Genomic DNA, 16,320 nt, shown 5'->3' with positions numbered 1-16,320 from the left:
GCCGAGGCGCTGCGTGCCGACGTTGCGCGGCTGGAAGCACAGCTCGCCGCTGCCCAGCAGGAGCGTGATAGTGCTGTAGAGAAAGTAGCTGCCGAGGCGGAGAAGCTGATGACATGGAAGGAGCGGGTAAAGGAGGCTATGGTGGCGGATCAGATGCGCATGGAACAGTTGGAGGAGGAGCTGGCGGTTGTGAAGGAGGAGACAGCGGCGGCGCTGAATGCGGCGCTGCAAGACGCGGAGGACCATTCTGCGGCGCTGCTCGCGGACATCGCACGGCTGCAGGCGGAACTGGCCGCTGCCCAGCAGGAACGCGATGAAGCGAAGGTGGCGGTAGATGCGTTTCGCGCGAAGATGGAGTCGTGGAAGGGAAAGGTGCGGACCGTCGTGGAGGACCGCGAGAGGGAGCGAGATGCACTACAGTCGGAGGCGATGGGTCTGAGAAGGGAGGTGGCGGCAGCGAAGCAGCGGGCGGAGGCGGCGGTGCGTGAGGCGGCCGATGCGGCACAGAAGGCGGACGCGATGCATGCGTTACTTGTGGCAGAACAGCAGAAGGCGGAGGCGCTTTCCAAGTTGAATGCAGCCTCCTCTGAGGAGAAGGTGTGCGTGCCGGAGGCTGCCCAAGATGCCGCTCCACCAGTGAGTGCGACGGCGTCAGCGAGCGCCGTGGATGAGGCACCGCAGCCGCCGGCTCTCCCGCTGCCGCCCGACGCGCGTGAATGGCAGACTGTGCTCAGCGAGTGCGAGCGCCTGACGGGCGAGAACGACAAGTTGCGCCGTGCTGTGGCGGAGCTGCTGCGCTTTAAGCGGTCGGTGATGGAGGAGATACGCTCCGTCGGGGCCGTGGTGCGGCGACACGAGTGAAGCACGGAATGGAGAGGTGGGACGGGGTACGTCGTGTGCCGCCGTTGCCGAGCAGCTCTTTCTCTCTCTTTCGCTCCTTCTTTGCTTGTGCGAGTGCTGTTTGCCTGGGTGTGTCGCCTCACCGTTTTCATTCGGTGCGATGACGGGTGCTGCGATTCGTTTGTCAACTGCGCTTTTTTTAAAATTTTCTTTGGATTCTCTTACGCGCACACAACTCTTATCGTCCGTTCGTACCAATCAAACTCAGGGAGAACAAAAGGGCGGAGAAAGAAGAAAAAATATATGTGCGTTTCGTGGTCGCTGCGGTGAAGGCGGTGCGCGTCCCAACGGTCTAGGCGAAACGATGAGGCGGCTTCGTGCTCTCACCTCCTCCACCTTCTCCCCTGCCTCCTCAGCTGTTCCACGCGCCTTCTCTGGTGGGGTGGAGTGCTCCGATGCGTTCCTTCGCTACACGGTGCGTGTGTGTGTCTGTCACAAACAAAAGGAGAAGCACAGGGGAAAGGCAAAGCAGGCAGCAACCAAAAAACACTGCGCCTGCCGTCTTATTTCTTATTTCTCCATCTTGTGTTCTCCATTCCCCCCCCTCCCCCTCACACCTCACTCTCCGGATCCTTCTTGGATTATTTGGCACTCGCCACCGCTTCTCTCGTGACCTCCATTGCTATTCATTCCACAGCTGTATTGCCACACCGACTTCACTGCGTGATCTTTTCGTTGGTCTTTGTAAATAGAAGACATACACCCCCATTGTGTTTCTATACACACACACACACGCACGTCAGCTTGCGAGCGCGTTATATTGCTTTCTTTTGCTGCTAACCTTGGTGCATTCCAAACGTCCTCCCTCACGAAACGGTTCGGTTGTTTCCCGAAGTGATCAGCGCGCTTCCTTCCCCTCCTCCCCCGTTGTTCCCAAAACTGTTGCCCTCTTGCGATTCCCCTCCCCTCGCGTTGCTGCTACTCCGATTCGAAAGGACAGGCTTCCCTTCATGGACCCCCATGCCCTGCTCCACATCCGCAGTTTCTTGCCGGCACACTCTTCGCACCACCACATCCCTTCGTCAAATGACTCCGAACCTACGGTGGGCCCCGCGCCGACAACGAAAGGTGCAGCCCCGCTGCTCGTCCCTTCATCCGTCGCCGTTACCCACGCCGGCCTTCCTGCGGCACCGCTTTCATCACCCGCGCAGGCGACCGCGTCAGACGAGGAGGACGCTGTCGGCTACCCAAGCCCACGTGACGGCGCAGGCAGGACTAGCAGCTCCGCGAGTACGCTGCTGGAGCGCAGCCGGAGCAGCAGCAGCAGCAGCAGCGTTTGCGAGGCTGATACCACTCGCGGCAATGGGCTACCACCCTTTACAGTCCCCCTCGCGTTCATCGCGGCGCACCCACGCATCCGAATGATGGTGCAAAGCCGCTCTGCGCCGCTGACCTGCCCGCATGACCGAGAGCTGCACGTCGGTGCCCATGAACGTTTCCATTCAACGAATACGTGCGGCGAGCACCCGCTTGGGACGAAGTGGAGCTCCTCACAATTCTATTCCGCCTTGTTTGGTCGGGTACCGTCTACGGGGAGAGTGGACTGCGTGGAGTGTCAGCGCGGTGACGCACTGGGCCGCCGTGCGCTCATCGCCTACTGTCGTCAGATACGCAGCTTGAGGCCTCGCAGCGGTGGCGATGGCAGCAGCGTTGCCAGTGTTGGGTGCACCGTGGGCCGTGTGTGCATTGCGCAGGAAAGGAGCAGCTGGGCTACGACGTTAATGGACGGCGACGACAGGGTGGTGCCGCTGCGCTTCTCTGTTGTTTTACACGGAAGCGCCAATGACTGTGTCGAGCTCGACGCCGCATCCCCGCCGCGTTCATGTCCCTTTCCGCTTCCTGGGCAATGGCCTGCATCACCCCGTAGCAGTCTGCTTCCTCGCCCCAACAGGGACGACGTGTGCTCCTCCTCGCCGCCACCACCACCGCTGCTTCCTCTGGCGCCGCAGCAGCCGGCAGCAGGTCTGTCGCCGGGCCGAGGCGAGTCGAGTGGGCAGCGTCGTGAGGCGCTCGCTCCGCCAGATTGCACGGCGCGACAGCTGCAGCTGGCGATGTGGTGGCTTCAGCGGTGCGTACGCCAGGGGAACGATCGCTGCCCCAGTTATGGCGATCAACGCGCGCCAATTGAAGGTTTGTTTCATCTCGATTCTTCGTCCCCTCCTGGGAGCACCGCTTCCGGCACGGCGGCCGTGGCGTCCGCACCGTCTCCGCGAGCGACAGGCGTGAGCGCGCGTAGAGGGCGGCCGTGCTCCGTCCCCGCTGCGTCAGCTTCGCCTTCATATGACGATGCCGTGGGTGGTGCCGCGCCTCCTTCGATGGGGGAAACACTTGCTGACTTCCCCCCGTGTCGGTCTCTCTGCAGGCCGTACAGCTCTCGTGCTCCGCCTTGACGCAGTGCTGCCACGTTCTAGGACACCTCCCGTCCGTGGGCAGCATCCGGCGTCTGTTGGTGCACTACGAGCCGCCGCCGCCGCCGCCGCAGTTGACGCGGTGTGCGCCGCGGCGAAGATCGAACTGCCCGCCGTCCTCTCCGATTCCTTGGCCGTTGCAGATGCCCGGCGTGGGTGCGGTGGCGAGGATGACGAGCTCTCCCGCCGCAGCGGCAGCAGCAGCGAGTCGCGTGCACGGGGAATTGAGTGCTTTACGAGGCGAAAGGGCCTTCCACGCGTCTGCCGGGCACACAGAAGGCGATCACTCATTGCGCTTCTCGGAAGACGCTGACGACGACAACGGCGACGATCTGCCCGCTCTTTATGCACCGTTGCCGCTGCCATCGCAGCTGCCCTCGCTGTTTCAGTCACTGGAGGAGCTCATTATATCCGGGCTGCCTCCCACCTGTGCCGGCGCACAGACGTGCTGGGTGAGCCAGCTGCTGCAACAGCTACAGGTGGGCGTGCACGGGCCCGCAAAAGCAGACGCGCCTGGGACACGCACGTCTCTGCCCACAATGGATGAAGTTGACGGCGATACGCGCCGTGCAGCCGCCCCGCGTCTCCGCCGACTCCTTTTCTTGGACGCACCCTACACGTCGACGGCTGCCCGCCGCAGTAGCGCGTCTCCACGGAGCGGCGTGGACAGCGCAGCTCGAACAGCAACGACGACGACGGCGCCGATGCGTGCCCTGCTCTCGCCAGATGAGCATCTCCACGTATCCCGAGTCTCCTCACCACCCCGCTCCCCCCTTTTTCAGATAGGACGAAACGAGATAGTAACTCTTGAAGTGGGTGACTTGGGAAGGCGCAGCGGCGCAGCACCGGCGTTCCATGAGCCTGCTACAGTGAGGTTGCATCTTCTTGCTTCATCTGCAGCGCGGAGGCAAGAGCAGACGAGTCGACGCGCGCAGCCGCCTTCGCCTTCGCCCTCATCACTGCGCGTTACGGGCTCCGCTGAAGCAACCAGCGCTGCTAGCACCTCCTCTTACCGAATGGATGAGACGACACCATCGATGCCGCCACCGCCGCCGCCGCCGCTGCTGCCGTCTCCACTGGAGGAGCTGTACGTGGCGCCCAGTGTGCCCTGGGTGCTGGCGCCTCCGCTGAAGGTGTCCCCCGCAGCGAGTCCCTCCCCCGCCTCGCCAATGCCGCTTCCCCACGCGCTCCCGTGGATCTGTCATTGCCCTAACTTACTCTCCCTCAACCTCAGTCACAGCGCGGTGACGGATGACGTGTGTGGGCAGGTCGTGGCAGCCCTGCCCCTGCTCAGCGAGCTTCACTTGAGCTGGTGCATGGACTTGCAGGAAGTCCCAGCGGTGCTGCGGCGAGCAACTTCGCGTCGGCTGCACGTGCTGAACCTCGTTGGGTTGTCCTCTCTCACCTCTGAAGCGTTAGAGTCGTTGTGCCTGCGAGCCTGTCCGTGGCTGATGCAGGCGGTGGAGGAGCTGTACCTCGCGCAGACGCCCGTGGTGGCGGTTGGCTGCGTCGCCTTCGCCTGCCCACAGCTGCGGCGCCTGCAGCTGCCGGATGCGACGGTGCTGGACGCCACGTCTGCGGCCTCTCCTGAGAGCGCTGTCGACGAGGTACAGGACCTAGACGGTGCTGCACGACAGAGGGTGAACTACGAAGAGCGGCTCCTTGCGAGAGGAAGCAGCAGCAACGGCAGCAAATTTACCCCTGCGTCCCCGCGCGGTTCGGCACTGTCGGTGCAGGGTTACGGTGGCGTCATCCCCGTCCTGAGCCGTCTCTTTCCTACCTTAACGCAGCTCACGGTGCACGGCGTGGAGGCGATGCGGATGGCGCGAACAACAACCCCGCAACGACTACTGCCCAGCTGGCGTGCCGTCCCCTTCGATGACGAAGCGGAGGCGGAGGAGGGAGGGGCGGGGGAGGCAACTCGCAGCGAAGCAGGGAGCGGGCTGCCCCTCGCGCCGGCAGCAGACTTCGCCTCCGTGCGGGCCGCCTACGCAGCGTTTCTGCGGCACGGCGAGTTCTACAGTCTCCCACGCTTGCTGCCGCACCTCCGCGCCCTCTACCTTGACGGCTGCACCGAGTTGGGGCAGCTGCTCGACGAGGACGACGGCAACGGGGAGGGCGAGAGGGAAGGGGAGGGAGAGTGTTTTTCGTTTGGCGGCACCACGCTCTCGTTGGCGGGTGCGGTGCACGACGTACGCACGCTAGCACACCTCCTCGTCTGGCGTCCGAGCACCTCGGGCGGATCGTTGGGCATTCCCTACCAGCGAAGTGACGGTGCGCGTCACACACACCAGCCCAGTGAAGGGGCGCTGCAGTGTCTACGGGAGCTTCGCCTCTCTGGCTGCCGCTCCCTTCGGGCGGACCCGATGGCAGGCGTGATTGTGCAGCGCTGTCCGCGTCTGTGCGTCTTATCGGTGGCGGATACGCTGCTCACCGATGCCGCGCTGGCCCACCTCAGCGCCGGCCTGCAGACGACGCTGGAGACGATCGACCTGTGCGGGTGTGCCGCCATCACCGACGTCGCGCCGCTGCGGTGCTGTGCGGTGCTGCGTGAGGTCCGGTTGCCCGGTGGGCAGCTGCTGAACGCGCGGACCATGTCGGTCAGGTGTGGCGAGGGGCTGCGCGGCCTGTCCGCGCTCCTCGGCCGTCTCTGTCCCGATCTGCGTCAGCTGCAGCAGCATTGCAGAGGCAGTGTGGACGCTGCGGAGGTGGCGCAGATCGCTTTGATGGGGCGGTGGGTGACGGAGGTGGATCTGTCAAAGATGGTGGGATCAACGTGAGCACGATGCTCTCCCTCACTGTGCCCTCAGCGCCCGCCATCGTGAACGGCGTGCTGACGCGGGTAAACTTGAGCTACACCGCCATGAACAACACGATGCTGCGCGCGCTGGTGGGCGGCGTGATCGGGCCGCTGCTGCAGGAGCTGCGCCTCCACGGATGTCACTGCGTGTCGGAGGTGCAGTGTGTGTCCACGCGGTGCCGGCGTCTGCGCGTGCTGAAGCTGAGCGGCACCTCGGTCGATGCTTCAGCGCTGTCGTCGTTGATGGCAGCGCTGCCGCACCTCGCCGACCTCGACGTGCGATACTGCGCGCGGGTGCGTGACCTTCATTGGCTGGCGGAGTCCCTCCGTACCCACGCAGAGCAGACTCGCATGGAAAGGCAGCAGCAGCTGCAAGCGGTCACGGCGAGAAACAGCGCTAGCACGCACACGCATCCGCATCCGCACCCGCCTGCGCGGTGCAGCGAGTGTCCGGCGCTCCGCGCCCACCGTCCCGCGATGACGCTCGCCGCGGTGCGGGAGGCCGCCATGCCGTGCTGCGCCACCGCCTGTGCAGTGCGGCTGCCCGCTGCGTCGTCGGTGCCGTTGGTCGTCGTCGCCTCGCCCCTCACCAGTGGTCGAGCAACGCGGGGCCGGCGGGGCAACGGGTGCTCTCTCGCCCACCATATGAACAGCAAGTCTCGTGCCTTCGAGGGTGGCCGAGGGCGAGTGAGCACGCACGACGGCGGTAATGGCGCCGCGATGCCGTGGCCACGACCCGTTCCCTCCCCGCCAGCCTCCCCGTCTCCGTTCCCGCTTGCCGCATCGATGTCAAGCGCACGTGGGCTGCGCCGTAGCGGGGCTACAACCACCACCCGTACCTTCTCCACCGCGGCCGCCGTCGCTGCGGAGTGCCGCGGGCTGCGGGGTCTGACGCAGGTCGCCTTCGGCAACAACCACTACTATCTCACCGTAGGCGCTAGCGGCCCCGCTGCCGCCGAGGAGGAGACGGAGGAGCCGCCGTCTTCTTCCTCGAATGATGACGCCGCTGCTGCTCGTGCGGCGGCGGCGAAGACGGTGGTGTTGCAGGAGGCCGTTCCGGGGTTGTTTGCCGTACTGGCACTGTGGCGACCGCAGGCGCGTGTGGTGGTGCTGCTGCGTCCGGGTTCCATGGGAGCGGCGGAGTGGCGCGAGGTGGAGCATTACACGCCGCACCTGCGAATACAGGAAATGTCGGTGTGAGCACACGCACGTCGCAGGAACGGGAGAGACACAGCCCCGGCATGACTTAAGGATAATAAGAATAATAATGATAAGAATACTCTATTCGTGTGTCATTGGAAGGAAATAAACAAGCCAACAATGTGGCACGCATCGCTGCACGTGCACGCTTTTCTTTCTCTCTTTTGTTTTGCTTTTGGGCAGGTATCTCGTATTACCGTCTCCATCCATTTTTTTTACCTCCGTTTTATTCTTCTTCTTGTTATTGTCTGCAACGGCGTCCCGTCATGGTTTGGTGGATGCACACACACACACACACACATCCACAAGCACTTCTTTGCGCCTCTTCGTTGGGAAGGGAGAGGGTGGTGGTGGTTCCACCTCCGTATTGTTTACGGGTTTTTATTTTTTTGCCGAATGCGGGCACGTTGACCCAGTGAACAGCGTACATATTAATACTTAACCAAACACTGCCGCTCGATGTCAGGACTCTTCACATATAAGTAGAGATGGCTGGCGTGATAGGCCGTCAGGGGTTCCGTTGCTTTCATTTGAGAATACCCTGTTTGTTCTGTTTTATACCGAGTCTTTCCCGCTTCGCTCCGACGCCCAGCGGCCCCCCTCTTCTTTCTTTGTTTCCCCTCTTATACACTCTGAGATTTCGAGCTGAACTAATAATACACCTGCTCGTGTGCGTCAATACCATTGCGAAGGAAAACCATTATTATTATTGTTTTACAATTTCACTGCTGCGTCCCGCTCTGAGTTCCAGAGCAACTGCTGATCAAACGTGGTGTGCTTAACTACCTACAAAAGCAAAAAAGAGGAATAAAACGGCCTCTTACTGACTACATCTGGGCCCCCCAAAAAAGACTGGGTTTCCCTCATACATGAGGCACAGGAAACCTCTGCGAAGGAACCTTACCCCCCTCCCTCTTACGCATCTTCTCTGATATATGAAGGAAAGGATAATAAGGAAAAGAATGGGCTTTGCCGTATGTATATATACATAAACTCACTTCATCAGCTTTTCTGTTTCTCCTCAACGGCTCTCCTCCCCTGCGCGTTGAAGCTCGTTTCGTGAACGAACCTCCCTCCCCCCTACAACATCCCAAACTCCCACCTTCTGCGTTCACATACGCACGTGCACCTTTCAAGATTAGGCAGTACTTTTTTTCTCTCTGCTTTCTATTTCCCTTCACGTATTACTACGCATACCTCTCTCTCTCTCCCGGATTCTTCTCTCCCCCTTCTTTTTCGTGCTGTTGTGTGTCTCTCGTAAGCATTTATTTTCCCCCCTTTCTACTCTTGTTGTTTCTTGTTGTTAAGTCTTTCATTTCTCTCTCCTCTCTCTTTCGTAGGCTCTTCCTTTGCTTTCTATTATATATATATATATATCTTCGTTGTAGTACTGTGCTTTACCAGTTGCGCGCCCCCTTTAACTTAAAAACAGATAAACAAGAAGAAAAAAAGGAGTCAAAAGCTTAACGCTCGTTTTTTTTTGAGTTTTTAATTATTATTGTTTAAAGATTTGTTTTCCTTTCGTTTGTAAATATATATTGCTGTTGCTGTTTCCGCGTGTCACGCCGCTCGCCGTCAACCTCCTTCTCCCCCAAAGAAGATTACACATCCGACAGGAGAGAATCCAGTGCTTGTACTTCTCGCAGGCCGGCATTTACCCGCGTGTGTGTGTGTGTCTGGGCGCTGCGCCACCATCTTGAAGTGATACGCGCACTGTTAGGACACGCTATAGATACGAAGGGACGGCAGACGAAGAGCCGTTCAGCCGAATCCGTTTCCTGAAGGCTCCGTTGACAAGAGTAACGGACGAAGTGACAGCCTTCTCTTAAAAGAAATTCAAAGGAAGAAAAAAGGGTCAGCGAGTTCTTCTGCGTCGCGAACCAACTTACCGACACAGGAGAAGTAGAACCTGCTGTCTCGTACACGGAGAAGAGCGACTCTAAAAGCGCGCCTTCATACACCTTTTTTCCCGTTAACGTTATCATTTTCTGGTGTTTCTCTTCTCTCGCAATTCTTTTATTAGTATTATTTGGGTGCTTTCAGCTCTCACCGGGGTGTTGAACGAGTTTTTCTTTGTTGAGGCACCTTCGCCGCGGCTCTTTCCTTGGGCATTTGACGCCCTTTTCTTGTTCTTGGTTCTCCGTACTTGCAGGCCGTGCTTAAACTTTCCCCTTTCCAAAAAACAAGCACCGTATATTACCGCCATTTAATTCGCATTTCCTCTCCTATTTTTATTAATATTAAACCTTTCGCGTCTACCTATTCATCTCAACGGGAGGTTTGAAGCGCAGCTCAATAGAACACCCGTAGTTTCTGTGAAGGAGATTCACTTGCTTGACATATATCTATATATCTATCTATTGCTTTCGGCTTCAGAGCAATTCGTGAAGCTGTGTAGTTCGAATTGCGAAGTGTTATCTGTCCCCTTCACCCTTTGTCCTCGTTGTGCTTTTCCGAAGCGACCTATACACTCGCAGAAGAGATCTTTTCCCTTTTTTCCCTGCTGATCAGCCTGTCATTTTCGTACATCTCTTTTTGTGATCGGTGTTCACCGAAGAGACCTCCTCTTTTTTATTTTGGCTATTTAACTTTACGGGTATTCACGGCAAGCGATAAGCCTTGTTTTCTCTGCTAATCGCAGCACATATATACATATATACACCCTTTTCGCTTCTGTATTTGTCTTTATCGAAAGAAGCCGCGGCTTTTGTCTTGCGCCCACGACGCGGCAGCTCGACGGAGATCAGACGCAGGCACCACCTCACTCCTCCTCCCTTAAAAGAAAAATCTCATCTTATATATCCTTTTTCTTTAACTTCGACCACCAGGCAAAACATGGGCGCAACGGACGTCGTCGTCAGCGCCGAGGAGGCGGCGATCCGCCCTACGATCAGCGCTAGTGCCGCCGCCGTCCCGCCCCCACACACCACCCTCACCGCAGCAGACAGGGCCATCGGTGGCGAGATGCAGGTGCCTTTGGAGAACATTTTCTCTCGTGCCAGTGAGGGCATGCCGTCCTACGAAGAGCTCGGTAAGGTGGAGGGCATCGCCAAGTCCCTCCACACCTCTCTGAGGGACGGCATCGATGCCCACAGCGCCGCGGAGCGCCGTCGCTTCTTCGGCAAGAACGCGCTGCCGGAGGACCCCCCGCTGACCTTCTGGGAGATTTACAAGGGTGCGTGGGAAGACAGCATGATCCGCCTGCTGGCCGCTGCGGCGTTGGTGTCCCTCGTGCTGGGGCTGACGGTGCCGGAGCCTGGGGAGACGCGGGCGAACTACAAGACTGGGTGGATCGAAGGCTTCGCCATCCTGTGCTCCGTCTTCATCGTGACGTCTGTGTCGTCGGTGAACGACTACCGCAAGGAGCAGAAGTTCCACAAGCTGACGGAGGAGAACTCCGCGCAGCCGATCCGCGTGCGCCGCGACGGTGCGGAGGTGACGGTCGACGTGACGGAGATCGTTGTGGGCGACGTTGTGAACCTGTCGCCCGGTCTTGTGGTGCCCGTGGACGGGTTCTTCGTGCGCGGCATGAGCGTTGTGATCGACGAGAGCAGCGTGACGGGCGAGAACGACCCGAAGAAGAAGAACGCGGAGGCGCCGATCATCCTGACGGGCACTGTTGTGAACACGGCGGAGGACGCGTACATGCTGGCGTGTGCGGTGGGCGAGCGCTCCTTCGGTGGCAAGCTGCTGATGGAGTCGCGCGGTGCGGGTGCGCCACGTCCGACGCCTCTGCAGGAGCGCCTGGACGATTTGGCGGAGAAGATCGGCCGCATCGGCATCAGTGCCGCGGCGGTGCTCTTCGTGATTCTCGCGTGCATTGAAATTGCCGACCTCGTCCGCCACCGCCCCAACGCCAGCTATAAGCACTTCCTCGACTACTTCATTCTCTGTGTCACGGTCGTGGTGGTGGCCGTGCCGGAAGGGCTGCCGCTGGCCGTCACGATTGCGCTGGCCTACTCGCAGAACAAGATGCACGACGACAACAACCAGGTGCGCCGCCTGCGCGCGTGCGAGACGATGGGCAACGCGACACAGATCTGCAGCGACAAGACGGGCACGCTGACGCAGAACCGGATGAGCGTGGTGCAGGGCTACGTGGGCATGCAGCGCTTTCGTGTTGCGCAACCAGGTGACATTCCCCAACCCATAACGTGTCTTCATGATGTCAACCCCCGCATCCGGGAGATGCTGGTGGAGAGCCTTGCGATCAACAGCTCGAGCGAGAAGGTTGTGAGCACGACGGACAAGGAGGGGCACGCGGTTGCGCCGTACTGGCAGTGGATGACGGACAAGGGCAACAAGACGGACAACGCGCTGCTGGACTTTGTGGACCGCGCGATGCTGGCGGACGCGGACGTGAACAACATGAAGGAGCGGCCGCACCAGCGGATGCGTGCGGCGTGCCACAAGCGCGGGTTCATGCTGTTCCCCTTCACGAGCGATCGGAAGCGGATGAGCGCCGTGGTGCGCCAGGAGGACGGGACGCTGCTGCACCACGTGAAGGGCGGCTCCGATCGCGTGCTGCCGCTGTGCGACCGTTACGTGAACGAGGCGGGCGAGGAGGTCCCCATGACGGATGACGTGCGTAACTTGATTACGGCGCAACTCCGCACGTTTGCCACCGACGCTAACCGCACCATCGGTGTTGCGTACACCACCCTGAGCGGGAAGGAGCTCCCGGAGGACGAGCCGACGGAGAAGCTGGTGTGGCTGTGTCTGATCGGCATTCACGACCCGCTGCGTCCGGAGGTGGCGGAGGCGGTGCAGAAGTGCCAGATGGCCGGCGTGACGGTGCGGATGTGCACCGGCGACAACCTCGATACCGCCCTTGCCATTTCTCGTGAATGCGGTATTTTTAATCGTTCACGCGGCGACCTCGCCATGACCGGTCAGGATTTCCGAAATCTTGTGTACGACGCCTACGGTGACGAGGAGCGGATGGAGAAGTTCTGGCCTGTTCTGGACCACATGACGGTGATGGCTCGCTCGCAGCCGCTGGACAAGCAATTGCTGGTGCTGATGCTCATGGTGCGTGGCGAGGTGGTGGCGGTGACGGGCGACGGCACGAACGACGCACCTGCGCTGCGGCTGGCGAATGTGGGCTTTGTGATGCGGAGCGGCACGGATATCGCCGTGAAGTCCGCGGATATTGTGCTGCTGGACGACAACTTCCGCTCCGTGCAGCGCGCCGTTGTGTGGGGCCGGTGTGTGAACGACAACATCCGCAAGTTCCTGCAGCTGCAGCTGACGGTGAACTACGTGTCTGTGGCGCTGACCTTCATCGGGTCGGTCATGACGGGCGGCGCGTCCTCGCCGCTGACGACGGTGCAGCTGCTGTGGGTGAACCTGATCATGGACACGCTTGCCGCCCTTGCCCTCGCCACGGAGGAGCCGAGCGAGGACTGTCTGCGTCGTGGTCCTGTCAGCCGCAAGGCCCCGCTCATCTCGCGCCGCATGCACGTCACGATTGGTGTCATTGCTCTGTATCAGCTCATCGTCACCCTCGTAACGCAGAGTGTCGGCTTCCGCTGGTTCAACATCCCGAAGTTTAGCCGCGAGCACCAGACCTTCGTCTTCAACGTCTTTGTGTTCGGCGCGCTTTTCCAGATGTTCAACTGCCGGAAGCTGTACGACGAGATCGATGTCTTTGAGGGCTTTGAGCGCTCCAAGGCCTTCCTTGGTGTCGTGGGCTTCTGCGTCGTGTTTCAGCTCGTGGCAGTGGAGGCCTTCGGCGACTTCATGGACGTCACGCGACTGCACTTTTCGGAGTGGACGGCGACCCTCGTGCTGACCTTCTTCAACATCCCGCTGGGCATGGCCTCCCGCTGCATCCCGGCGCGGGAGCTGAAGTTTAAGCGTGAGTTCGACGCCGACAACGTCGATGAGGACGCGAGACAGTTTCTGGTGAAGCTGGCGAAGGACGTCGAGCACACGGCGGACGCGCGCGCTGGACGGTGTGGCGAGGCACTGCACAAGGCCACCCACGCACGTGTGCTCAGTCTGTGGTTCCGCGTGTACGCGGAGCATGTGGAGACGCTGAAGGTGGTGAACGCGTTCCGCCGTGCGTACCGGGATCGCGACATGAACTCGGAGTTGTCGCACAACGTGTACAAGCAAATGGTGAAGCTAACCTCGCCAAAGGGATAAAGAAATACGGACAACTACCAACCAGCAAACGCACAATCTGCTGCAGCCTGCTTTTTTTTTTTTGCTCTGTCCCTCTGCGCGCGCGCCTTCTTATGCGGGTCCGTTGTGGCTCTCTGGCGGTTTCGCTCGATGTGCTCTCCCTTTACACGCTGTGTGCCTTCGTCGTCAACAATGAGCACGCAGCATCAACAATTTCTATTTTCCTCCCATTTTTTGTTTCCCGTTTTTTTTATCTATTCGCTTGATTCGCTGGTGCGGCGTGTGCCTAAGTCAGCTTCACCGTCGGCGTGTTGAGGCGTGTCGCGCGCGCGAGGAGGGAGAGGAAAACTAGAGATCAGCAAATCCGAAAACTGTGGTGGCAAGCGTCTCTAAAGAAGGAAGTAATCGTAATATCAGTTGAAAGTAACGTGTGGGCAGCAACGCGCACTCGGCCAAATTATTTTTATATATTTCTCTCCGCATGTGCCTGTTGTTGTGTCTCTCAAGTCAAAATGCGGCCGGAAGAAGATGAACGACTCGCGACTTGTTGTACTCCACAGATTTGCGGGCTCGTTGTGCTTCTGATTTCGGCCCCTTCTTTTTTTTTGCCCTTTTCTTCTTTTCACTATCATCCAGGGACCACCGTATCAGCCTCCTATGAGAACTTTACGTTCACTTATATATATATACAAATGGTTGAGAGTACAACCTTTGCTTTTTGTTAATCTGTTCAACCATCCCTAAGGTGGGATGTGCCGTGCCACAGCTAGCACGTTGAGAAGACTCTCCCTGGGTGACCACCTGAGCAGCTGAGGATGTAGGCGGTCGTGCAATTGAGGTGGCTGAAGACGAAGCTTTTTCCCCCATCTAGCTCTCATGTCGGTTATTGTTATTGTTTTCTTCTTCCACGTGTCGCTACGCGCTGGTGGGCCAGCGGAAACCGTTCTCTCTTCCCCCTCCCCTTTCCCCGTGTTGGACGATGCCGCATGCGGCGCGGGTGGCTGACGGCCATGCGAAAAGAAAACCAATGCTTCTTGTGCAAGGTCTGCACGGGTAGCTTGCCGCGGATCTCGTACCGCCGTGCAGCAGCGGTCCTTCTCTCACTCGTCATCCACTGCTGTCTTTCTCGTCTTCTTTTTGCTTTGCTTCCGTTCATCGAATCACGCTCTTCACTCCACATTTTGGGATCATCATCATCATCAACAACAACACACACCTACATAATGATAATGATGCTAATAGAAAACAGGAAAAGCAAACACACCTTCTCTTGTTGCTGTCCCCACGCGAACCTCTAGCCGTCTCCCGCACAACCACAGGTATTTCATTTGTTGTTCTCTCTCTCTGTGAGCACCTCTTCTTTATCCCCCTCTCTCCCTCCCCTCTTCATCATGTACGCGGGCTTCCCGAAGTTGCCAGTGACGGAGGCGCAGCCGGCCGTGGACGAGGAGAAGGAGAAGTTCGATGAGAGCGGGTGCGTGATGTGCACCGAGTTTCCGCTGCCCAAGACGGTGCAGCTGTCCTTTCCCGCCGTGTGTGCGCTGCTGTACAACGCCCGCAGTGCCACGAGCAGCCAGAACATCTTCGGCGACGTCATCGGCCTGCAGATCGGCGACGCCGTCTCCATCACGGATGTGCGCTTTCAACCCCGCATCGACGTCGAGGAGGAGGACCGCATGTCGCAGGAGGAGTTTACGGAGCGGCTGCGCAAGGAGCGAGAGCTGCTGCGCAACGACATGAACATCCACGAGGCCGCCTACTCGGACGAGTTCCTCGACACCAACGCGATTGGCCAGTTTGTGGTGTGCAGCGCTCGCTTCAACCCGTACTCGAAGCGGACCATGGATAAGCTGCGCGACCTGCACGACCAGAGCCAGCCGGCCATCCTGCTGATCTACGATCCCTTCCGCACCAGCCTGCTGGGCCGCCCCTACATCCGCGCCTTCACGCCCACGGAGGCGTACTACAAGTATGACGTGCTGGTGTCGAAGGAGCGCAGCTACCAGCGTCGGCGCGGCTTAGCGGGTTACGCGAAGGAGAGCGGCATCACGAAGCACGGCGCGCTGCATGAGATCCCGGTGAAGCTCGACGTGGACGCCTTCCACAAGCTGAACCTGCTGCACATCCACACGAACCCCGTCACGGACACCTTCAAGGCAATTGAGAGCCTGGCTGTCGGCAACTACATCGAGGCGCTGCTGAGCTCCATCCGTAGCAACACGGAGCAGCTGAAGTCAAACCTGGATAAAGAGGGCAATGCAAAGGACAACGGCAACGTGCCGGTGGGCCAGGATGCGGAGACGATGCTGCTGATGAAGCATTTGCGCGAGCAGACGGACCACCTTGACGCCTTGTGCGATAGCGAGCTGCTCTACTCGTCGCTGCTCCGCGATCTGTAGGCTCGAGAGGCGGTGGAAGCGATGGCTGACGGATGCGGATGGCCACAAGGGTGATACTTACTCCTTCTTTTCCTCTGGACACCGTTGACTGAGAGGGGGGGGGGGAGGAAAGAAATCGTCAAAGAAAGCAGACAGGTTGTCATGCCTGTGTCCATGATCTTTGCTCTTCCAGGTCATCTTCCTGCACTCACAGAAAGCGCGGCGTGCGTGCGAGCGCACTATGGAGGTGCACTGCATCAGCACTTCAGCCCGTTTCAGCTGGCGTGTACGCTAGTGCGGCAAGGGCTACGGAGAAAGCAAGGAAGCCTCCTTCTTCTATAGTAAAGAGAGAGAAGCGTTTCTCCCTTCCCGAATAAGCGTGAGGACTTTTTTCTTTCTCTCTTTCTGGTCTGCGTGCCTTGCGTAACTCTTGTTGGCGTTGTTGTTGTTGTTTTTAATTAATCACGCGAATTGATAAAAGAGACAAAAAAAGGAGGGGAGGGGG

The 16,320-nt window shown here is 59.2% G+C and overlaps 5 protein-coding genes across 6 annotated transcripts; all 5 read left to right on the top strand.

Annotated features, from left to right (window-relative positions):
- Window positions 1-138: 138 nt before the first annotated feature.
- Window positions 139-861, top strand: ABB37_09306 (hypothetical protein; the record flags this gene model as incomplete). Its single annotated transcript, XM_015808704.1, has 1 exon — window positions 139-861. The coding sequence occupies one exon, from the start codon at window positions 139-141 to the stop codon at window positions 859-861; it is 723 nt and encodes a 240-aa protein (XP_015652755.1).
- A 675-nt stretch (window positions 862-1,536) lies between these two features.
- ABB37_09305 (hypothetical protein) lies at window positions 1,537-6,088 on the top strand (the record flags this gene model as incomplete). The annotated part of the gene is made up of 1 exon (XM_015808703.1): window positions 1,537-6,088. The coding sequence occupies exon 1, from the start codon at window positions 3,452-3,454 to the stop codon at window positions 6,086-6,088; it is 2,637 nt and encodes an 878-aa protein (XP_015652754.1). The 5' UTR covers window positions 1,537-3,451.
- Window positions 6,089-6,093: 5 nt separating this feature from the next.
- ABB37_09304 (hypothetical protein) lies at window positions 6,094-7,308 on the top strand (the record flags this gene model as incomplete). The annotated part of the gene is made up of 1 exon (XM_015808702.1): window positions 6,094-7,308. The coding sequence occupies one exon, from the start codon at window positions 6,094-6,096 to the stop codon at window positions 7,306-7,308; it is 1,215 nt and encodes a 404-aa protein (XP_015652753.1).
- Window positions 7,309-8,358: 1,050 nt separating this feature from the next.
- ABB37_09303 (putative vacuolar-type Ca2 -ATPase) lies at window positions 8,359-13,458 on the top strand (the record flags this gene model as incomplete). 2 transcript variants are annotated; one of them, XM_015808701.1, is made up of 1 exon in its annotated part: window positions 8,359-13,458. In XM_015808701.1, exon 1 carries the CDS (start codon window positions 10,144-10,146, stop codon window positions 13,456-13,458), a length of 3,315 nt encoding a protein of 1,104 aa, XP_015652752.1. In that variant the 5' UTR covers window positions 8,359-10,143. The 2 variants fall into 2 exon arrangements, with proteins under 2 accessions (XP_015652752.1, XP_015652751.1); XM_015808700.1 differs by having other exon boundaries at window positions 8,454-13,458.
- Window positions 13,459-14,678: 1,220 nt separating this feature from the next.
- Window positions 14,679-15,836, top strand: ABB37_09302 (hypothetical protein; the record flags this gene model as incomplete). The annotated part of the gene is made up of 1 exon (XM_015808699.1): window positions 14,679-15,836. Exon 1 carries the CDS (start codon window positions 14,829-14,831, stop codon window positions 15,834-15,836), a length of 1,008 nt encoding a protein of 335 aa, XP_015652750.1. The 5' UTR covers window positions 14,679-14,828.
- Window positions 15,837-16,320: the final 484 nt, after the last annotated feature.

This window comes from Leptomonas pyrrhocoris, assembly GCF_001293395.1.
Source record: "Leptomonas pyrrhocoris isolate H10 chromosome Unknown, whole genome shotgun sequence".
Taxonomy (NCBI): Eukaryota; Euglenozoa; class Kinetoplastea; order Trypanosomatida; family Trypanosomatidae; genus Leptomonas; species Leptomonas pyrrhocoris.
The sequence above is the reverse complement of the archived record's forward strand: the minus strand, read 5'-3'. Positions and strand labels throughout refer to the sequence as shown.